At 37.4% G+C, this 24,085-nt stretch overlaps 2 protein-coding genes across 6 annotated transcripts in view; one reads left to right on the top strand and one right to left on the bottom strand.

The window, feature by feature from the left end:
- Nucleotides 1–7,397, top strand: part of MTMR7 (myotubularin related protein 7) — a 112,700-nt gene extending 105,303 nt beyond the window's left edge. The window contains exons 12-14 of the mRNA XM_010374474.2: nucleotides 1,237–1,377; nucleotides 3,210–3,336; nucleotides 5,253–7,397. Coding sequence (XP_010372776.1) covers nucleotides 1,237–1,377; nucleotides 3,210–3,336; nucleotides 5,253–5,615 — 631 coding nt within the window. The 3' untranslated portion in view covers nucleotides 5,616–7,397. The remainder of the gene's footprint in view (nucleotides 1–1,236; nucleotides 1,378–3,209; nucleotides 3,337–5,252) is intronic.
- The window catches only part of VPS37A (VPS37A subunit of ESCRT-I), an 85,356-nt gene that overhangs the window by 26,366 nt on the left and 34,905 nt on the right, over nucleotides 1–24,085 (bottom strand). For 2 of the 5 annotated variants that reach the window (XM_010374470.2, XM_030937283.1), the window contains 3 exons: nucleotides 20,677–20,820; nucleotides 18,880–18,960; nucleotides 7,412–10,339 (listed from right to left, as the gene is read on the bottom strand). In XM_010374470.2, the coding sequence (XP_010372772.1) occupies nucleotides 18,880–18,960; nucleotides 20,677–20,820 (225 nt within the window). In that variant the 3' untranslated portion in view covers nucleotides 7,412–10,339. Of the gene's footprint in view, nucleotides 1–7,411; nucleotides 10,340–11,141; nucleotides 11,209–18,879; nucleotides 18,961–20,059; nucleotides 20,821–24,085 lie in introns of those variants that run through there. The other 3 variants (XR_004059216.1, XR_004059217.1, XM_030937282.1) reach the window with 3 other exon arrangements.

The raw sequence follows: 24,085 nt of genomic DNA, 5'->3' as shown, positions 1-24,085 counted from the left end.
ATAGTTTTGAAGACTTTTTTCATTTAGTTACATACCTATACTGACAGATTAAGGTTATTTTCTTTTTCCTGGCATCATTTCAGAAATACTTTAAATGTCATCAACTGACAGATACATACAGTTTCATTTTTTCCCTCAGTTTCTGCCTGATATACACAGACAGCTTGATAGACTTGATGCACGAATACCGAAAAGGGATTTTCTGGAGTCAGAAAAAGTGGTTTTTGCATTTAAAAGGAAAAGGTTAGATACCTTTGGTGGCTATGCTACCATAATAAAAATTGCAAATTTAATCGGGAAAGCAAATATAAAACTAAAGCCATGACTTACTCAGATTAAAACTGTATTGATTTATCCAAGGGTAAAAGTAGCTAAAATGTGGACTTTAAAATAAGTGATAGTAAAAAACTTAACAACGTGATTTAGGCAGTATAAATGAGAGAAGATTTTTTAAATTTTCATAAAATGAAATGATTTTAACTCTGGTGTATACAACATTATCAGATTTAATCTGGGGAATGATCAGTTCAAATGAAATGGACTCCAGTAGTTTTATACTGAGTTGAACATAAAGAAAATTAGTTTTTGTAGTGGATACTAGTTTGTTTTCTCTAAGGAAGCTCAAGTGTGATTTCTGGTAAATGGAGACGATTTAGAAGGAGCAGAGTGTATCCTTTAGGGTCACCTGTTTTCCTATACAGTTTTGTGGTTTCTTGTACCTGACTAGCCAATTCTAACTGTATCTGCTTGGGTCTGAATATGGCTTTTCCACTTACTAGCTATAGGACTTTGGGAAACCACTTTCTCTATTCCTCAGTTTCCTCATCTGTAAATTAGACATATCTCACAGCAATTCAGTGAGGATTAAATGAGAGAAAACATGTGAAACACTTAGAATTGTGTCTGACAAATTATAAATGTCCAATGACTATTTGGGGGAAAAACTTCCCCCAAAAGAACAGCTTAAAACACACACACACAAAACAAACAAAGAAACCACTTAAAGGAATCGAACACCTTGTCAAGGCCAGTACAGATGGTGGTGAAGTTGAGATTATTACAGTGTTCTCCCTCTGTACCGTGAAGCCACCAAGATGATACATTTACCTGCTGTTGAACAGACACGTGGTTTTCAGGTTACAATTATTAGTTCCTTTCCCAGCTTTAATATAACATATCTACTATGTGTAAGCACCAAAATAGGTCATTTAGAGACTTATTTTCTTTATAAAACAGGATTCAAGAAAGAACATATTCATTATGGGCTCACCTGTGGAAGAATCGGGCCGACTACCTGAATCCTCTGTTTAGAGCTGATCACAGCCAGACTCAGGGAACCTTTCATCTCCCTACAGCACCATGCAACTTCATGTACAAGTATGTAAACCCTTGGGAACTTTGTAGCTATGGTATGAACTTGGATTTTGGTACCGTTTAACAATCAGAGGTCAAAATTTATGAAACACTGATCTTTGAGGCTTTTGTTGGACACAAAAGACACCAGTGGGAGATGCTTATTCAAGCATCTGATCTGGTATTTTTGCCAGTGTCTCCTCTGCCTCTTTATTCCTCCTAAATGTGGAATTTTCTTCAGGAGTTGATGTTTTATAATAATGATATCATAAAAGGTAAGTTCCAATTTTTTAAAAAGCAAATGAAAGAGAGTAACGCACATGCCTTAAGTCAAATGTGGAATCACAAGTTTCAACAGTGATTGTGACTTATAAGGTTGGAACAAAAGTAACTGTAGTTTTTGCCATTAGTTTAAGCAACAAAAAGGCAAAAACTGCAGTTACTTTTGCACCAACACAATACCTTGCCTTTTTGTCTCCAATGAATTAAGTCCTAGTGGAAATACTTCCCTTGTGGAAATTACGTTAAGAGTGTATGTATCAGGACAGGGAGAGCAGGGTGGCATCCTACAGGTTCTACTAGGTATGTGCTAGATACATATGTTTTTTCCCTTGGCTTCCTTGCTAGGCTTGTATAATATGAAAAAACTCAAAAGGTCAACGACAACCAAAAAATCTCACGCAGAATAAACAGAAACCCCATCTCTTTCTTCCTACTCACTCCCAACACAGACTTGATGGCTTTTCTTCCTGTATAGATTTCATTTCTCAAGGTTTTTTTCTTAATTATTTCAATCTAATTATTTCCTCAGAATTTATAGCAGAATATTCTATCATACTAAACAAAAGCCTCCATAGTGTGCGTAAAACAAGTTTTAAGAGCTGTTGAGATATGACCAATTGGATTGCAACTGATTTATTATTAACAGCTAGTCAACACATATTTTATTAAGGATCAAACACTGTTCTGGGCACTGCAGATAAAACAATGACACCAAGTTCTTGGCCTCAAAGAACTTTACTTTTCTACATAAATAAAATAGTGGGTCTAAGCATAACTCTATGATAACACCATTTTTCTCATTTGCACTCCAGTATGCTTTTCTGTGGAGGATAAAAAGGGATTTATTGGTCAGGCGTGGTGGCTACCGCCCGTAATCCCAGCAGTTTGGGTGGCTGAGGCAGGTGGATTACTTGAGGTCAGGAGTTCGTGACCAACCTGACCAACATGGTGAAACCCCGTCTCTACTAAAAAATATATAAAATTAGCCGGATGTGGTGGTACATGCCTGTAATCCCAGCTACTTGGGAGGCTGAGGCAGGAGAATCACTTGAACCCGGGAGGTGGAGGTTGCAGTGAGCCAATATCACACCACTGCACTCTGGTTTGGGTGACAAGAGTGAAACTCTGTCATAAAATAAAAAGAGGGGTTTATTGCAAATGCATATGTCAACTTTTAGTGGTAGTGATAAAAAAGATAAAAGCTACAAGGTGAAGATTCCCTTTGTAACTGAAAGATTCTAAATATACAATTTCAAAGTTCAAAACTAAGAGCCATTTTCTTAAAAGAAAATGGTTACATGTGCTATTTCAATTTTAGAAAAATGTATTCTGTGTTTTCTAATTCATATATACAAGTAGACTTTTCATAAACTTACTCTCCCCAAAAGGCATTTACTGACCCAAGGAAAAAAACATCAACATGAAACTATTACCTTAAGCAGTGGCTTTTTTGAGGCTGAAATGTGCATTTGGTTATTATTAAGACTGTGGTATCACAGATAACTTAGAAGACTTGAGGATGTGAATTTTCAGATTGTGATGAGGTGGTAATGATGCTTTGCCGTCCTTTCCAGGTTTTGGAGTGGAATGTATAACCGCTTTGAAAAAGGGATGCAGCCCCGACAATCAGTTACAGATTACCTGATGGCAGTGAAGGAGGAAACTCAGCAGCTAGAGGAAGAACTAGAGGCCCTGGAAGAAGTAAGACATACTTGCTTTGTTAATCTATTTTCTGTGCTTATTTCTTGAAGAGCAAGGTTTCATGAAAGCCTCTTAAGAGTCAGTGCAACACAACCATTTCTCATGTTTAGCCAGTAGAACACCTGAAACACAACCCCATCCAGGTGAGGACTCAGATAACCGAAGCCCAAACCTAGGCATTTAATGCATTTCACACATCTGGCTTGTGGCTCAGTTCCGCAAATTTTTGGTTGTTCCTTATTTTTTGGTCAACTTTTTTGATTACTGTTATTTGGGAATAGTAAAATTAATTCTTTCTGGAAAAGTGTGAAAAAGTAAAAGAATAAAATCAAATATATGTACTTATAAAGATCTTTCTCCACTTTTAAAAATTAGGTAACTATTAATCTATAATTGGTAATAGGGGAGATTGACTATAAAGTCTATCTTTTGGCTTCTAATAACTTCCCTGTACTTGGACAGGGAGGTTATAATAAAATGCTTTTCCTAATTGAATAACTTTGTTTCCAGTGGTACTACTGTAGTTTATGAAAATCTTAGGATTCTGTTAGTCTATTCCAGCAGTCTGGCTCTTTAAAACTGGCTCTTCATTATTACAAAGTCAAAATTCCTTAGTCTAGCATTTGAGATTTTCTCTTTTCAACTTTATTTTCCATACTAACATTTAACAGTTTCTGCTGCTTATATACAATTTAGACTTTCCTACGTTTGTGTTTTTTCCTCCCCCTGTCCCTCCTCCTGCCAGGAATGCTTACTAGCCATCAGCAGAATGTCCAAGTTTAAATCTTTCACAGTCCTGTTAAAATGTTCCTTCCTCCCTGAAACTTACTCTGTTCTCTTCCTTCTAACTTCACCACGCCATCCCTCTTCAAGAACTTTTGCCTTTCTGAAATTCTTAACATTGCATGAACTCTGCCTTTTTCTGCTTCACTACTCCATGTTTCTTAGGGCTGAGTCTGTATTTATCTCTCTTCCTCACACTGCCCAGCACAGCACTTTTGCACATAACTGAAATGAATGCTTTTTGAATGACTACATAATACTTGATCTTATAACACCTCCTCTGCTAACTTCAAAACACGCAATCTGGTGAAATGTACTCTGAACCCAGGTGTTTGTGACATGAATGGAAAAACAAAATGTGGTATATAATGGAATACTCTTCAGCCAGAAAAAGGAATGAAGTACTGATATATGCTATACCATGAGTGAACTCTGAGAACATAGGCTAAGTGAAAGAAGCCAGATACAAAAAGCCACATATTGTATGATTCCATTCAATTTATATAAAACATCTAAAGTAGGCAAATCCATAGAGATAGAAAGTTGATTAGTAGTAGCCAGGGGCTGTGGGGAGATAGGAATGGGGAATGACTGCTAATGAGTATGGGGTTTTCTTCTGGCAGGGTAGGTGATGACAGTATTTTACAATTACTAGTGCTCGTTGCACAACCTTGTGAATATAACTAAAAACCACTGAACTGTATACTTTAAAAGGGTGAGTTCCATGGTAAGTGAATTGTATCTCAGTGTAAAAGTCACATGATAAACACTTCATTCTTGATTTCTAAAAAATGTTTTTTGAGTTCATGGGATGAGAATCACCATGTGAAACCATGTAGGTATAGAAAGGAGGGAGACTAGGGCTCACTGGGTGCTTCAACTGTGCTATATTGTTTAAGATTATAGAAAACCTATGTCAAGGCAGGTATTATCCTTACATTAGAGATAAAGAAAGCAGGCCCCACAGGTTTTGTCCAAGGTCATAAAGCCCAGGTTTGAACTCACATCCCTCTGAGTCCCATGTTCTTAACATTATACCCACTTGGGAGGTAACAAATGCTAAAGGCATGCATATATAGAAAAAGATAAATTATTCATGATTTTTTCCCCTGAAATTGTTATTTCTTTCTTAGAGGCTGGAAAAAATTCAAAAGGTCCAGTTAAATTGCACTAAGGTGAAGAGTAAGCAAAGTGAGCCCAGCAAGCACTCAGGGTTTTCTACCTCAGACAACAGCATAGCCAACACTCCCCAGGATTACAGTGGGAATATGAAATCATTTCCATCCCGGAGCCCTTCACAAGGCGATGAAGATTCTGCTCTGATTCTAACCCAAGACAATTTGAAAAGTTCAGATCCAGATCTGTCAGCCAACAGTGACCAAGAGTCCGGGGTGGAGGACTTGAGCTGTCGGTCTCCAAGTGGTGGTGAGCATGCACCAAGTGAAGACAGTGGCAAGGACCGCGATTCTGATGAAGCCGTGTTTCTCACTGCCTGAAGTTTCCCTTTGGAGTCCCAAAGTAAAGGACACACAAGCAACACTTCCAAAAAGAAGGGAACAAGGTAGTTTATCATAAAAACAACAAATGGTACATGTCATTGAGAACTATTTTAATGCAGCCATGAAAAGGGAAAAAAGTGCCCAGTTCTTGATTTCTTAGATACTGAAGAAGATGTAGTCATTTTATTTATCAAATATAAGGAAAATTATTCACCATTTTGAAGCTCATCCTAGACTATGAAAATTTTATTCACTGCAGAGCAATTACTTCTGTCATTACCTGAAGTGATCAGTATATATCTTCCTTGTCATAGCATGCATCTCTCAAAAAGCCTCCACTCCTTTCCCTCACATCTGTGATCATCATCAATCTTATGATTCACTTCCAGATGCATATTTTGTGTTTTCTAAAGCATCTGACGTTATCTTCCTTTCTGACCCTCTTACACGTATTTCTAAAAACAGGCACATTGTTGAGATGGACCCTTTTCGGTTAATAGATATATTCCTAAGGAGCTTTTAATTGCTTATCTTTCAGGAATAATCATCACTTTAACTTTTCCTGACATCATATATTTTGAATTGTTAGAATAATTGTGTTGCCTTTCTCTGAGATCTATAGTCTGTTTCTCCTCATTATTTAAAAATGTTAAACCTTGTATCTCACTTTTTCTCTAACACTAATTTAATAGCTAACAAGGTAGAAGCAGCATTCATTCTCTTGGTCTTGTATATGAATTTAAGTATTAGCTTTCTCATAATAACCTTTTATTACTATTGTAGAGACTACACTACCAACAGTGTGGGCCAGCCACCAGCCTGATCTCAAAGTATAACATTATAAAGTTAGTAGGATAAAACATATGTGAGGGAAAATCCAGTTTCAAAGAACCAGAGAATTGGGTTGTCATGTCTGTTTAATGAAGGGAATAGGTTTTGTAATCTATTATTTTAGAAATTACGTAACTCGCTAACATGGTTTAATTAACATTAGTAACATCTCATGACCACTGACTGCTGAAAGTTCTGAAAAGAATTTTTTTTTTTTGTAAAACTGCACATTTGAGGGAGAGTTCCTCCTCTGTCCTATGAGTAAAAAAACACTTCACTAGGCGACCTAAATGAAACTTCGTGGGGAAAAGTGGCCATGTTTGGACAGAAATAAATGGTATTCACACTGCATGGTTTTAATATATTAGTACATTCTAGAATGTAAAGGATTAATTTAAACTTTACAATTTACATTAATATTTTGAGTATGTGAATTTTTTTTATGGAAGAATATTACATTTCGCTGAAATGACGACAAAGTAAAGAGGGCAAGAAAGCAACACTGCTAATCTCTCTAGTATGAAAGATTTGGAGGGAGTGCTGCAATATATATAAATGAAAAAATGTAATTGTGTTCATCATATTTAAAAATAGAATATATTAGAGAACTGTGATATAAAAGTACTGTTAATGTAAAAAAATAAAGCAAGTGGAATTCTTTTAGAATATAAAATTTGGGCATTCTCTGCTGAGCAGTTCCCAAATTAAGTACAAGGAATGTTTATTCATTTTCTGCAATATACTGTATGTAGTAGGGAATACCTTGCTAAAAGGAAACTTAGGATATAGTGGTAATGGCTTTCACATTTTTATAACATAACTCACTTCACAACCTTCCTGGAGCTGTCCACTCTTAGAAACTCTGTTGCCTAATATTGAGGATGCAGCTTTAATTTCTTCCATGTGGCAATGTATGTCTATAAAAACAATAAAAAAATTTTTTAAAAATGACAGAGTATCTATGCCAAACAGCACTATGCATTTATTTGAAAAGCAAATAGTATAAATATTTGATGTTTTAAAATGCAGTTTTTTAATATGACATCTTCTACATCAGAGTCATAAACTTTTAGTCCCCTCAACTTTTTTACAAGACATTATAATTTATGTAACATGTTTGTCTACTTATTAGAAGTTAACCTAGCACTGAGATTTATATAAAATGTTGCATTTATTGCTTATTAAAACTTTACTTTCACAGATTCTTCAAAGAGCATGGCTAACCCAACGAGACTAAAATATCGAATAATCAAACATTTATCAGGAAGTGTTATATTGAGAGCAGTGGTTTAAAGCATAGGGAATAATCCAGTATAAAGTTGATTTGAGGCATATTACTTCCCAATTAGTAATATTTAGAACGCAAGTATTTTTTAAATTTGATGTTAAATGAGTAAGAATTTTGACCATGACCCAGCAAATCAGTAACTGAACTTTCTATAGAATGGAAGGTGACGATCGAGACAGAAACCATAGAATAAATTTTTATTATTTAAGAGCACATTAGTTTACTTTCTTCTAAAAATGAATCTGAGCTGTCCTTCAATTTAAGCATATATATGTGTCATGCACCCTCTATTCTGATATAAATTTCCTAGTCTCAATTTATGCCTAGAAATTTCTTTCAACTTTGAAGTGGGTCTCTTTAGTTTATATCTCACTGATTTAGAATTTTCTTCTATTTTGAGATATTAACCTTTAAATTTCTTCCTATGACAAATTCCTACACTGATTAATAACTCCTAAGTATTCCTCTCTAATTCTGATTTCCATCTCATTTTTCCCGTGGCACTGCTTCTCCAATGTGGCCAATTCATAAGAAAAAATATATAGCCATAAAATTAGAAAAAATGGTCACTTAATCTGTTGCAAAAACAGAACCCACATTCACACGGGCATATTCAAATGCAGATTCTTTTCATCCTGGGTGACATATATAACCTTTATGTGAACTGATTTATCTATTTGTTAAATGCAGATAATTGTGATCTAACTCCTCTGTTTAATGACTGGGTTGTAACAAGGTTATCTAATGAATGAATTTTGAAGGAGAACCTAAGCTATGTTAACTGGTATAGAATGAAACTGGAATAATAGTTCAATTTAAAAAAAAACACAGAGATGAACTACTCATGTGATTATGTAGAAGATATTTACTCCGTAAGAAAATGTTTCGGGTTTTTTGTTTGTTTTTGGTGAACAGGAAAGCAGATAAGCATCTAAGCAATGTTTATCTTTGTAGAGTATTTCCACAATGCCTTATTCTTAGTAGGTACTTAATAAAATAGATCAAATGAATTAATCAAATGAAGGGCTGTGGTATGCTCCTCCCTTGTTATGCAATACACCTGATTTCTAGGAACCCGATTGTTGGCAAAAGATTGAGACCGTTATATCTTCCATTGCTGTAACTGCTGGGAAAATTAAGCTCTGGTGGCCAGTACAGTAAGGAAAGGTTTCTGAATACCCAAAAGACTATCATAAATTTGAAACTTTTACTTCAGTTATCTATAAATCAGGAGTAATAATTATTCCTTCCTCATCTGGTCATTTTGAAGATTTAACAGCATGCCCTTAGCACAGTGCCAGGGAGACAAGGAAAGTTATTTTCTGTATCCAACATTATATCTTAGTCCACGTGAATACTTCTCCTCCACAAACAGACTAAATATTAAGCATGTTTTAATTCCAACAAAATAATTTTGTTTTTCCTATAACTTTATTGCCAAAAACATGTACAGGAAGAACTAAAAAATATAAAAAAGAAAATCTATATTGTATGCTGGTGTTGGGAAGACAATCATACCGGGATGACATTTAAGCGAAATTATGCATTAGTCTGTTGTGTAATTTAGATGGTACCTTAGCAAGCCTCAGCTACACAGTTCATGGCATTTTCCTTTATGAGTTTTTAGGACTACTCAAGAAATACGTTAATTTTGTGACACGGTATAGAAGCAAATTGCTGAACACAGTACACAAGAACACTCAAATTCATTAAAAATCAGGACTGCCTAAAAATTAAATTTTATTTATTACTATAGCTTTTCTCTTAGGAAAAGCTAACTCACAGTAAAGGTCAGATAAGTTCATTGACTTTTTTGTGTATAGATTTACTGTTTATTAACATTAGGAATTTAGGAAACCTATCCAGCCACAAACCTACCAGATACTTATTTTTTAAAAAATTAGCATGAGAGTTTGTGTTGGACTGGTTTAAATGAAAGGCAACTTTTTTTTTCTATTAGATAAAATATTTACTTGTATTGCTTCTTAAATGCATCTTTAGTTTTAAAAATGAAACAATATTTAAGAACAGCTGGTTTATTCTTTTGATTTATTGTAGGTATTAAAAGTTTCTTTTGTGAGATGGCACATAGGCAGGTTTAGTGTTTCCTAATACTATGAATATCTTAAATTGCTTTTGAAAGTTTTATCCAGAAAGAAAGAAAAATAAGGGTTCCCTCACAGTTGAAAATAGTTTTTCAAAAAAGGTTAAGAGGAAAAAAATCTACATACCACTCTTGATAAAGAAATGGAGCTTCAAGTTAAAAATACAAATTTAAATGAAGTTTTATAAAATATTAAAAACTAGCTAAAATTACATGCATAGGCATTTAAGCAAGGTAAGTGGAACAGCAGTGGAACTTAAATATGATAGGGTTTATCAACAATAAATATTTCAGTGCAAATAGTGCAGAAAAACTTCTTAAAGTAAAGATCATAGCAATCATTCTAATCTGTACAAAATCAGTCTCAGTTCTGTATACAATCTATATAGGATATCTGTGAATTTAGCCACTGATGAAATGCCAGTTTGCAAACCATAATTTATGGTGTTTAGTTTTGTGTCCCATTCCTCTCTTGGCAGTTCGTGTTTCCAGGAAAATCTAGAAAGAAAACAATAAAAAAAAGCCTTAAGATTTAAGAAGATAAATATGTATCTCTTTACATTATCTTCCAATTAAGATTTGCCCATAGTGGCTCCCAGGCAAGATGGCCGAATAGGAACAGCTCCAGTCTGCAGCTCCCAGGGAGACCAACACAGAAGGCAGGTGATTTCTGCATTTTCAACTAAGGTACCTGGTTCATCTCATTGGGACTGGTTAGACAGCGGGTGTAGCCTACACAGGGTGAGCAGAAGCAGGGTGGGGCGTTGCCTCACCTGGTAAGCGCATGGAGTTAGGGAACTCCCTCCCCTAGCCAAGGGAAGCCTTGAGGGACCATGCAGTGAGGGATTGCGCTATCCAGCCCAGATACTACACTTTTCCCATGGTCTTTGCAACCCGCAGACCAGGAGATTCCCTCAGGTGCCTACACCACCAGGGCCCTGGGTTTCAACCACAAAACTAGGTGGCCGTTTGGCCAGACACTGAGCTAGCTGCAGGAATTTTTTTTCGTACCCCCGTGGTGCCTGGAACGCCAGCCAGACAGAACCTTTCACTCCCCCGGAAAGGGGCTGACGCCAGGGAGCCAAATGGTCTTGCTCAGCAGATCCCACTCCCATGGAGTCTAGCAAGCTAAGATCCACTGGCTTGAAATTTTCACTGCCAGCATAGCAGTCTGAAGTTGACCTGGGACATTCGAGCTTGGTGGGGGAAGGGGCATCTGCCATTACTGAGGTCTGAGTAGTCCGTTTTCCCCTCACAGTGTAAACAAAGCCTCTCGGAAGTTCGGACTGGTAGAGCCCACCTCAGCTCCACAAAGTCACTGTAGCCAGAATGCCTCTCTAGAGTCCTCCTCTCTGGACAGGGCATCTCTGAAAGAAAGGCAGAAGCCCCAGTCAGGGGCTTATAGATAAAACTCCCATCTCCCTGCAACAGAGCACCTGGGGGAAGGGTCGGCTGTGGGCACAGCTTCTGCACACTCAAACGTTCCTGCCTGCTGGCTCTGAAGAGAGCAGCGGATCACCCAGCACCGAGTTCTAGCTCTGCTAAGGGACAGACTGCCTCCTCAAGTGGGTCCCTGTCCACTGTGCCTCCTGATGGGGAGACACCTCCCAGCAGGGGTCCACAGACACCTCATACAGAAGAGCTCTGGCTGGCACTTTGCAGGTGACCCTCTGGAACAAAGCTTCCAGAGGAAGGAGCAGGCAGCAATCTTTGCTTTTCTGCAGCCTCCACTGGTGATACCCAGGCAAACGGGATCTGGAGTAAACCCCCAGCAAACTCCAGCAGACCTGCAGAAGAGGGGCCTGTTAGAAAACTAACAAAAAGAAAGCAATAGCATCAACATCAACAAAAAGGATGACCACGCAAAAATTCCATCCGAAGGTCATCAACAGCAAAGACCAAAGGTAGATAAATCCATGAATATGAGGAAAAACCAGCGCAAAAAGGCTGACAATTCAAAAAACCAGAATGCCTCTTCTTCTCCAAAGGATCACAACTCCTCGCCAGCAAGGGAACAAAACTGGACTGAGAATGAGTTTGATGAACTGACAGAAGTAGGCTTCAGAAGGTGGATAATAACAAACTCCTCAGAGCTAAAGGAGCATGTTCTAACCCAATGCAAGGAAGCTAAGAACCTATAAAAGGTTAGAGGAGCTGCTAACTAGAATAACCAGTTTAGAGAAGGACATAAACGACCTACCTGATGGAGCTGAAAAACACATCACAAGAACTTCATGAAGCATACACAGTATCAACAGCCAAATCAATCAAGTGGAAGAAAGGATATCAGAGACTGAAGATCAACTTTATGAAAAAAAGCGTGAAGACAAGATTAGAGAAAAAAGAATGAAAAGGAATGAACAAAGCCTCCAAGAAACATGGGACTATGTGAAAAGACAAAACCTATGTTTGATTGGTGTACCTGAAAGTGACAGAGAGACTGGAACCAAGTTGGAAAACACACTTCAGGATATCCAGGAGAACTTCCTCAACCTAGCAAGATGGCCCAATATTCAAATTCAGGAAATACAGGTAACAGCACAAAGATACTCCTTGAGAAGAGCAAACCCAAGACACATAATTGTCAGATTCACCAAGGTTGAAATGAAGGAAAACATGTTAAGGGCAGCCAGAGAGAAAGGTTGGGTTACCCACAAAGGGAAGCCCATCAGACTAACAGCGGATCTCTCTGCAGAAACCCTACAAGCCAGAAAAGAGTGGGGGCCAGTATTCAACATTCTTAAAGAAAAGAATTTTCAACCCAGAATTTCATATCCAACCAAACTAAGCTTAATAAGTGAAGGAGAAATAAAATCCTTTACAGACAAGCAAATGCCGAGGGATTTTGTCACCACCAGGCTTGCCTTACAAGACCTCCTGAAGGAAGCATTACTATGGAAAAGAACAACCGGGACCAGCCACTGCAAAAACAAACCAAAATGTAAAGACCATCGACACTATGAAGAAACTGCGTCAACTAATGGGCAGAATAACCAGCTAGCATCATAATGACAGGATCAAATTCACACGTAACAATATTAACCTGAAATGGGCTAAATGCCCCAAGTAAAAGGCACAGACTGGCAAATTGGATACAGAGTCAAGACCCATCAGTATGCTGTATTCAGGAGACCCATTTCATGTGCAAAGACACACATAGGCTCAAAGTAAAGGGATGGAGGAAGATTTACCAAGCAAATGGAAAGTAAAAAAAAGCAGGGTTGCAATCCTGGTCTCTGATCGTTAAACCAAGAAAAATAAAAAAAGACAAAGAAGGGCATTACATAATGGTAAAGGGATCAATGCAACAAGAAGAGCTAACTATCCTTATACGTACCCAATACAGGAGCACCCAGATTCATAAAGCAAGTTCTTAGAGACCTCAAAGAGACTTAGACTCCCACACAATAGTGGGAGACTTTAAACACCCCACTGTCTATATTAGATCAATGAGACAGAAAATTAACAAAGATATTCAGAACTTGAACTCTGCTTCAGCTCTGGACCAAACGGACCTAACAGACATCTACAAAACTATCCACCCAAAATCAACAGAATATACATTCTTCTCGGCACGACATAGCACTTATTCTAAAATTGACCACATAATTGGAAGTACAACACCCCTCAGCAAATGCAACAGAATGGAAATCGGAAGTCTCCCAGACGACAGTGCAATCAAATTAGAATTCAGGATTCAGAAACTCACTCAAAACCACACAACTACATGGAAACTGAACAACCTGCTCCTCAATGACTACTTGGTAAATAACGAAATTAGGACAGAAATAAGTAAGTTTTTTAAAACCAACAAGAACAAAGACACAATGTACCAGAATCTCTGGAACAGAGCTAAAGCTGTGTTTAGAGGTACATTTATAGCACTAAATGCCCACAGGAGAAGCAGGAAAGATCTAAAATCAACACTCTAACATCACAATTGAACTAGAGAAGCAGGAGCAAACAAATTCAAAAGCTAGCAGAAGGCAAGAAATAACCACGATCAGAGCAGAACTTAAGGAGACAGAGACATGAAAAACCCTTCAAAAAATGAATCCAGGAGCTGTTTTGAAAAGATTAGCAAAATAGATAGACTGCTAGCCAGACTAATAAAGAAGAAAAGAGAGAAGAATCAAATAGATACAATACAAAATGATAAAGAAGAGATTGTACAGGCATGGTGGGTCACACCTCTAATCCCAGCACTTTGGGAGGCTGAAGTGGGTAAATTACCTGAGGTCGGGAGTTCAAGACTAGCCTGGCCAACATGGTGAAACCCCATCTCTACGAAAAATACAAAAATTAGCTGGGTGCAGTGGCGCATGCCTGTAATCCCAGCTACTTGGGAGGCTGAGGCAGAGAACTGCTTAAAACCGGGAAGCAGAGGCTACAGTGAACCGAGATCATGCCACTGAAGTACAGCCTGGGCAACAGAGTGAGAGTCCATCTCAAAAAAAAAAAAAAAAAAAAAAAAATCACCACTGATCCCACAGAAATACAAACTACCATCAGAGAATACTATAAACACCTCTACGCAAACAAACTAGAAAATCTAGAAGAAATGGATAAATTCTTGGACACATACATCCTCCCAACCAGGAAGAAGTCAAATCCCTGAACAGACCAGTAATAAGTTCTGAAATTGAGGCAGTAATAGCCAACCAACAACAAAAAAAAGCCCAGTACCAGACCGATTCATAGCCACATTCTACCAGAGGGACAAAGAGGAGCTGGTACCATTACTTCTGAAACTATTCCAAACAACAGAAAAAGAGGGACTCCTCTCTAACTCATTTTATAAGGCCAGCATCATCCTGATACCAAAACCTGGCAGAGACACAACAAAAAATGAAAATTTCAGTCCAATATCCCTGATGAACATCGATGCAAAAATCCTCATTAACATACTGGCAAACCAAATCCAGCAGCACATTAAAAAGCTTATCCATGACAAGTTGGCTTCATTCCTGGGATGCAAGGCTGGTTCAACATATGCAAATCGATATATGTAATCATCACATAAACAGAACCAATGACAAAAACCACGATTATCTCAATAGATGCAGAAAAGGCCTTTGATGAAACTCAACACCCCTTCATGCTAAAAACACTCAATAAACTAGGTACTGACGGAAAGTATCTCAAAATAATAAGAGCTATTTATGACAAACCCACAGCCAGTATCATACAGAATGGGCAAAAGCCGGAAGCATTCCCTTTGAAAACTGGCACAAGACAACTCCTATTCAACACAGTATTGGAAGTTCTGGCCAGTGCAATCAGGCAAGAAAAAGAAATAAAGGTATTCAAATAGGAAGACAGGAAGTCAAATTTTCTCTGTTTGCAGATGACCTGATTGTATATTTAGGAAACCCCACTGTCTCAGCCCCAAATCTCCTTAAGCTGATAAGCAACTTCAGCACTCTCACGATACAAAATCAGTGTGCAAAAATCACAAGCATTCCTATACACCAATAACAGACAAACAGAGAACCATATCATGAGTCAACTCCCATTCATAATTGCTGCAAAGAGAATAAAATACCTAGGAATCCAACTTACAAGGGATGTGAAGGACCTCTTCAAGGAGAACTACAAACCAACTGCTCAGGGAAATAAGAGAGGACACAAACAAATGGAAAAACATTCCATGCTTATGGATAGGAAAAAACAATATTGTGATAACGGCCATATTGACCAAAGTAATTTATAGATTCTATGCTGTTCCCATCCAGCTACCATTGACTTTCGTCACAGAATTAGAAAAAATACTTTAAATTTCATATGGAAACAAAAAACAGCCCATATAGCCAAGACAATCCTAAGCAAAAAGAACAAAGCTGGTGGCAGGCATCGCACTACCTGACTTCAAACTATACGACAAGGCTACAGTAACTAAAACAGTATGGTACTGGTACCAAAACAGACATACAGACCAATGGAACAGAACAGAGGTCTCAGAAATAACACCACACATCTACAACCATCTGATCTTTGACAAATCTGACAAAAGCAATGGGGAAACGATTCCCTATTTAATAAATGGTGTTGGGTAAACTGTCTAGCTGTATGCAGAAAACTAAAAATGGACCCCTACCTAACCTTATACAAAAATTAACTCAAGATGGATTAAAGATTTAAACGTTAAGACCTAAAACCTTAAAAACCCTAGAAAAAAACCTAGGCAACACCATTCAGGACATAGGCATGGACAAAGACTTCATGTCTAAAACACCAAAAGCAATGGCAACAAAAGCCAAAATGGACAAATGGGATCTAATTAAACTAAAGACATTCTGCACAGCAAATAAACTATCATCAGATTGAACAGGCCACCTACAGAATGGGAAGATTTTTGGAATCTATCCATCTGACAAAGGGTTAATATCCAGAATCTATAAGGAACTTAAATTTACAAGAAAAACACAACCCCATCAAAAAGTGGGCAAAGGATATGAACACTTTCAAAAGAAGACATTTATGCGGCCAACCAACATGAAAAAAAGCTCATCATCACTGGTCACTAGAGACATGCAAATCAAAACCACAATCAGATACCATCTCATGCCAGTTAGAATGGCAATTATTAAAGTCAGGAAACAACAGATGCTAGAGACAATGTGGAGAAATAGGAACACCTTTACACCGTTGGTGGGAGTGTAAATTAGTTCAACCATTGTGGAAGACAGTGTGGCAATTCCTCAAGAATCTAGAACTAGAAATCCCATTTGACCCAGATCCCATTACTGGGTATATACTCAAAGTATTATAAATCATTCTATTATAAAGGCACATGCACACGTTATCTTTATTGCAGCACTATGCACAATAGCAAAGACTTGGCACCAATCCAAATGCCTGTCAATGATAGAATGAATAAAGAAAATATGGCACATATACACCATGGAATACTATGCAGCCATAAAAAAGAATGAGTTCATGTCCTTTGCAGGGACATAGACGAGGCTGGAAACCACAATTCGTGGGAAAGTAACACAGCAACAGAAAACAAAATAACGCGTGTTCTCACTCATAAGTGGGAGTTGAACAATGAGAACATATGGGCACAGGGAGGGGAACATCACATACTGGGGCCTGTCGGGGAGTCAGGGACAAGGAGAGGAATAGCATTAGAAGAAATACCTAATGTAGATGACAGGTTGATGGGTGCAGCAAATCACCACGGCTATGTAACAAACCTGTACGTTCTGCACATGTATCCCAGAACTTAAAGCATAATAATAATAAAAAAGATTTGCCTATAAAATAACTTGACTATGAGGGAATAGAGGTAAGGAATGGATTCTAGTATGTTCATATAAATGAGCAACTACTCTGTGTCTACTTCCTAAGCGGGCAGATATGCAAAGTTGGTATCAAAAATCAGCCCCTACCCTTAAGGAATTTATAGTATGATTTGGAAAGTAACACATAAAACAACTCATTGTGAGCACTAATGTTACAAGGAGCAGAAGTAGTTTAACTGGACATAAGAAATGCCTGTCATTTCTTTTTCTATACCCCAGTCCTTGTTTTAGGGAACCTCTCATGCCCCCTTCTCATAATCCACTCCCTCAGCCCAGTCGACTGGGCAGAGGACCATAGGATACCAGTTGCCAGGCCAAACTGACTACACTAGGATGGACAGCTTGCCGATACTGGTTCAGTTACTTTCCCAGGGAATGTTCTGGAACTCCAGGGACTCTTGTTTATCTCCATTCACTGCCTGAACTGTCAGATGATATAATTAGGAATGGGTGAAGGACAAGTAAGAAAAAAAATCTTTTTTTTGAGACGGAGTGTCGCTCTCTTGCCCAGGGTGGAGTGCAGTGGTGCGATCTCAGCTCACTGCAAGCTCTGCCTCCCAGGTTCATGCCATTCTCCTGCCTCAGCCTCCCAAGTAGCTGGGACGACAGGTGCCCGCCACCATGCCTGGCTAATATTTTTTTGTATTTTTAGTAGAGACGGGGTTTCACCGTGTTAGCCAGGATGGTGTCAATCTCCTGACCTCGTGATCCACCCGCCTCGGCCTCCCAAAGTGCTGGGATTACAGGCGTGAGCCACCGCGCCCGCCAGAAAAAATTTTTAAAAAGAACAGAGATGGAGAAATAAGAAACAAGCAAACAAGCAGTCTCAAAAAAGGTGTGAGAAGAGCTGTTTTGATCACTGAGTGGCTGTTTTCACTCTCAGGTGACTGTACTTTCCTTCATTTTTACCCTATAATAAATCCTTGTCTTATCCAATAACATAAGCTTTTACTTAAGTTTGTTGGGGTGGGAACTGTTCTTGCAAACAAATCATTCCTAAAACAAAACAGATGCAGAGGAAAAGGAAAGGCATCTTGACATCAGGTAAGAGCACAACCAAAGATACTGCGGTAGAAGAAGAATGTGCCACGTAAGACAATGCAATGTAAGGGGAAAATGCAGAGTTAAAATGGATGATCTGAAATATATGCAAGATTATGGAAATCTTAAAACCAGAGGAATTTGCCATGGATACTGTCATTACTAGGGATTCATTACAGGTTCTGGAGTAGAGCCAATTTTATCATAAAAGTGGTATTTTAGGAAGATCATTCTGTCAGTGCTGCATAGGAAGAGAACCCTCAAGTCATGGGGACGGGCAAATTATTAGAGTAATCATGGTGTGGGATGGAAAAAGAGACTGGCTGGAAGTTCACTTTAAAGGAAGAAATGACAAAGGAGCCTTTTGAGAAATGTTAGCCACGTGATAAGGTATACTCTACACACCAGGCGAGAGAAAGGAACTAACTATAACTTACAATTCTATATTAGAAGGTAATGTTAAAAAAATTTCATTCATGCCAAGATCATAGAAAATATCCAAAAGATTTCTACTAGTTACATGTTTATATTATGCTTATTATATAATACAAAGCATTCTATGTTACATAGCACAATAGCTATAATGAGAGCATTATGCTTAAGGCTGATGAACAGGCACCATTAACAACATGTCTATTTAAAGAATACTGATGCAATAACCTTGAAACTCAAACCTGAAATACAATTTACCTATAGTGGAGCATGAAATTGGCTGTGCATTGCTATTGCCTGCTGAAGTTTCTCTTCCTTGGCTCTTCTACAGTGGCAAATCTAGAAAATAAATTTTTAAAAATACCAGTCACTTTTACAAAGATATGCCTATTACTTTACTTCCTACAGTATGACAGGAACCTTTTAACTTCTTGGCACTATGTTACATTTTGAATGTTGAAGATAGCTAATAATCCAATAGCTAAAATTGTCAGATTATGAGCAAATTCATTTCATTAGCACTAATGTTACAAGGCGCAGATAATAGTTTGAATGCGACAGGAGAAGTGCCTGTCATTTTGTTTCCTGCACGCCAGTCTCTGTTTTAGGGAACCTCTCATGCTCCCTTCTCATAATCCACTCTCTCAGTCCAGTAGACTGGGCAGAGGACCACATGACACCAATTCATTTTGAATTAGCTAGTAATCTAATAATTGAATGTTGAAGATAGCTAATGTTGAAGACAGCTAAGACTTTAAGAATCAAAAAAACCTCTTGCTTGGGAGACAGCCTTTTCCTGCAAGCTTCTAGAATGTAAAACAAACACTGATCTTTTATATCAATTATCTGACTATGTAACTTTAAATATCTGTGTTTTAAAAATATGGACGTAAATTCTGCTGTTAACCAGGAAGATTAACAGATACAAGCTTCAAGGCACAGTTATATATCATTAAAGAATAATGGACCAGAAATCAATTCCTTACTAACACTATAACCATAAGTAAGTCACTAACATCTCTGAACTTCAATTTCGCCTCATAAAAAATGGGAATGATAAAATCCACCCCATCTGCCTTAACAGGAGTGTGTGTGTGTTTGTGTGTGTGTGTGTGTCTCACAGATGTTTCATAAAGTTTTTAAAATGTGATTATTTCAGACAACTTAGGTAAATATTTTGGACTGTATTAAAAGGCAACAAACTATTAAGCAGACTGTTTTGGATTTTTCTTTAAATACAACAGAAATATCAGAACAGAACAGGAACTGTTTCTCAATTTTTAAAAATTATTTTATAATCCCTATAGCTTATTCTCTCTTTCAACAAGTGGTAAAACAAGTCATTAAGGACTATATTTCAACTATTTGGACTAGATTTACCAGCTGTATTACACAATGATATAGATACTACCATTTCTGAAACAACTATTCGATTTACCTGCTTGTATACTCAGATAAAGCAAGTCTAAAGTGATAGGAGGATGATGCTATTATTCTCACGAGGCTTTTCAGGTTCCTCTCACAGCACTCAAAACTCCACTTCAGTAATGTGCTGATGTTTTTCACTCATGAGTATGCTAAAGTAATTTGATATTATACTGTCAAAAAAAAATTTTTTTTCCCAGATCAGCACAAAGTTTATTAGCAATTTCTGCTCAGACGAGCCCCTTTCTCACCAGGACTGTTCCTCTGACATACCAGACAGGAAATAGCCACACGTACAGGCCCTCACTCTCATTTACTTCTCAAGTCACATCAAAAGGACATCTTAGAACAATGGCACTTGCCCCCCATGGGGTTCCCTGGGAATAGCTAAGGTGTGTGGCTGTCCAGAGTCCTATGACAGACCTTCAAAGTTTTAAGTTCCAGGTACCTGGTTTTTGCCCAAGTCCACACCCAAGAAATAAAAACCTTCCTTTCAGGTAAATAATATATTGTACAAAAAAAGGGGGATGATAGCATAATAGAGAAATAGCTAAGACCCAGTGCTTCTCCTCCCTATAAAAATACCAAACTTTATTCAATACTTGTCCTCAATTGACGAGTATTACATACTGTTCTCTTTTCCATGAAGCTACTGAGAAAATCATCTATTTCCATCTTTCCCTCCAAGAAGTCTTCTGCAATATTATCAGATTCTTCCTCAGCTTCATGTGCAGCTACTTTCAATCTTGCCTGTAGGGCACTTGCACTACAGCTCTGAAAAAGAAAATCAGGCACTACTTTAATTTATGATACTCACAAGAACTCCTCACAGGGAAAGGAAGTAAGGTAGTGGTATGGAGAGGCAATTTATTATGTGCCCTATATAGCCTCTTTTTGAGAAAATCTACTATCTTATAATGACCCACCTAGGTCCTTAGCTACTGGCTGCAAACTATTAAATGAGAGAAACTGAGAAAATCATTGTTCTCTCCTAAGGATTTACAAATTAAATCACTGTGGTAGATATCTGCTAAGGAGACTCTCCACTAATGACCTCACCTCCTGGTATTCCTGCCCTTGCATAATCCCACCCTTGAATGTGGGCTGAACTTGATGACTCATTTCAATGGAATAAGGCAAAAATGATGGGATTAAATTTCACTAAAGTAGTGAAAGACTGGTACACAGAAAACTGTAAGATACTGCTATAAGAAACTGAAGACATAAATTACTGGAAGACATCCCATGTTTATGGGTTGAAAGATGTAATATTCTTGAGAAGACATTACTAATCAAAGCAACCTACAGACTTGATGCAATCCCTATCAAAATCTCAATGGCATTTTTTGCAAAAATAGAAAAACCCATCCTAGAATTCATATGGAATTTCAAGAGATCCCAAATAGCCAAAACAATCTTAAACAAAGATGATTAATATTTCCTGATTTCAAGTTACTACAAACTTACATTAATCAAAACTGTGGTACTGGCATAAAAATATAAAGAACAATGGAACAGAATAGAGAACCCAGAAATAAACCCTCACATAAATGGCCAAATGATTTTCAACAAGGGGGCCCAGTCCAGTTAAGGGAGAAAGGAGTCTTTTCAACAAATGGTGCTGGAAAAAACTGGGTATCAACAGGCAAAGGAACAAAGTTGGCCCCTTACCTTACTTAAATACAAAAATTGATCCAAATGGATCACAGACCTAAATGTAGGCACTAAAACTATTTTTAATAATAGCCATCCTGCTCGGTGTGGTGGCTCATGCCTATAATGCCAGCACTGTGGGAGGCTGAGGCAGGCATATGAGCCTGGGAGTTCATGACCAGGCTGGGCAACATAGTGAGACCCTGTCTCTACAAAAAATACAAAAATTAGCCAGGTGTGGTGGCACGCACCTGTAGCCTTGGCTACTTGGGAGGCTGAGTTAGGAGGATCGCTTGAGCCTGAGAGGTCAAGGCTGCAGTGAGCTGTAACTGCGGCACTGCACTCCAGCCTGGGTGACAGAGTAAGAAAAAAATAAAATAAAATAATGGCCATCCTAATGCATGTGGGGTAGTATCTCTTTGTGACACATCATACACAAAAATGAACTGTAATGCACCATTTTCTTATTGCCCTCGCCAAAACTGGTTATCTATCTTTACAAGTATGGCTCACGTGGATGTTTTATTTGGCTTTAAAAAAAATTATGGTAAAGCTCAACATATTTTCAAAAGTTTCCAGTTACTTATTCATTAAATATTTATTGAGTACCTATTATGTGCCAACCACTGAACCAGGTATTAGGTATATAGTAGAAATGAAACAGAACAGATTCCTCCATCACAGAACCAATGGTCTACTGAAAGTGGTTTCCATATGTTAGAGTGTAGAAGATTCATCATCCCCCCAAAAATTGACTGAGAACATCTAGAAAGAAACCTAGGAATCAGTGTTTGGTGTGTGTTTGTCTTTTTTAAGTGTTTCAAGAATTGCTTCCAGCAATTCTTATATGAATGTTTAAGGATCAGAGTAACTGTTAAAGCAGAATCTTTATTGGACATTTATCTTTCTCCTTTTGTCAGTTTCCTGTTTTTTTTCCTTTTGCAATAGACCACTGGCATTAGTATTTGTTGTATATGCTAAAAATATCTGTACCTTTTTTAACTTCACTTTTTATTTCATGATTTTTTAATATATCCAAATTTTCAATCTGTATAGCTAAATATGTCGAGTTTTTCCTTTATACTCATATCTGTTTTATTATGCTTAGAAAGACTTTTCCCACCATAATGTTAAAGAAAAAATCCTAGAAGCTAGTTGACATTTTATGGTTTCCACTGAAGTAGTTTATCTGTAATACCTTTCTGTGTATTGCATGATATGACGATCTAGCCTTTTTCTAAATGGATACTAAATAGCCAATTTTATAATTTACTGAATCCTCAATTTTTTCCAACTGATTATTCACATACACAAGTCTATTTTTGAACTGCATAGTGTGTTCCATAGAAATAATTTTCTCTTCCTATAAAATTACTATACTGTTTTAAATAATGAGGATTTACAGTGTATTCTGACACTGGGAAAGGGAGTTTTGTTCATTTTTCTTTTTGTTCAAGCTCTTCCTGACTACTTTTACCCAGCTGAAAAAATAAAGTTTCAGATGAACTTTTGAATAAATCTGTTGATTAAAAAAAAAAAAAAACTCTTGGCATTTTGATTCGAAACTGTATTAAATTTCTAAGTTATTTTGGGGAGAATGAAATCTTTTTAATACTCGATCTTTCATTCAATGAATATATTCTATGCTGCTCTAAATAGTCTTAGAAAACAGAAAACTCAACTCTTCTTTTATTGAATGCCAATTCAATAAAGTTTCCTGACTTACTTCATTGGGTTCACTTCTAACTACTTTACAGTTTTGTTTAATGAGTTGTTTTCTGTACTTCATTTTGCAGTAATTGCTGGAGCAAACAGGAAAAAGTTTCTCAGTTCTCTAGAATTTTTGATTGTTTATTTTTGGTAAACAACTGTTTCATTTCTTATTTTATACTATACCACTTTTTGTGGTCTTGTTGCAGTACTCAGAACCTCCCAAGCAATGTTAAACAGCAGTGATCATGAGGCATTACTCTCTTATTCCTAACATTAATGGGATCCTAGAAATGTTTAGGCATTAAGTGTGATGTTTACTGCTGGTTTCTAGTATTCTTTTTCAAGTAAGAAATTTCTAGTTTTAGTTTACTATGAGTTTGTATAAATAATGATGTTGAGTACTATGAAAGCTTCTTCAACATTTATAAGGTCCAATGTATATCTAACAGTACTTCAGTTGAGTCTCACAGATTTTCTGTGAAGGAGGACTGCTTAGGTTATACTCCTAACTAATGTTTCTACTTGTATGACCTCAAGGAAGTTATTTAATCTCCCTGTGCCTGCTTCCCTATCTGTAAAATGTAAAATGGGAAAAAGTAACAATACCTATTTCATAGGACTTGGTGTAATAACAGGCCATATATGTAAATAGCTTCATGCAGCGCAAGACATA

This window comes from Rhinopithecus roxellana, chromosome 9, assembly GCF_007565055.1.
Source record: "Rhinopithecus roxellana isolate Shanxi Qingling chromosome 9, ASM756505v1, whole genome shotgun sequence".
Taxonomy (NCBI): domain Eukaryota; kingdom Metazoa; phylum Chordata; class Mammalia; order Primates; family Cercopithecidae; genus Rhinopithecus; species Rhinopithecus roxellana.
Note: the sequence above shows the minus strand (reverse complement) of the source record. Positions and strands in the feature narration are given on the sequence as shown.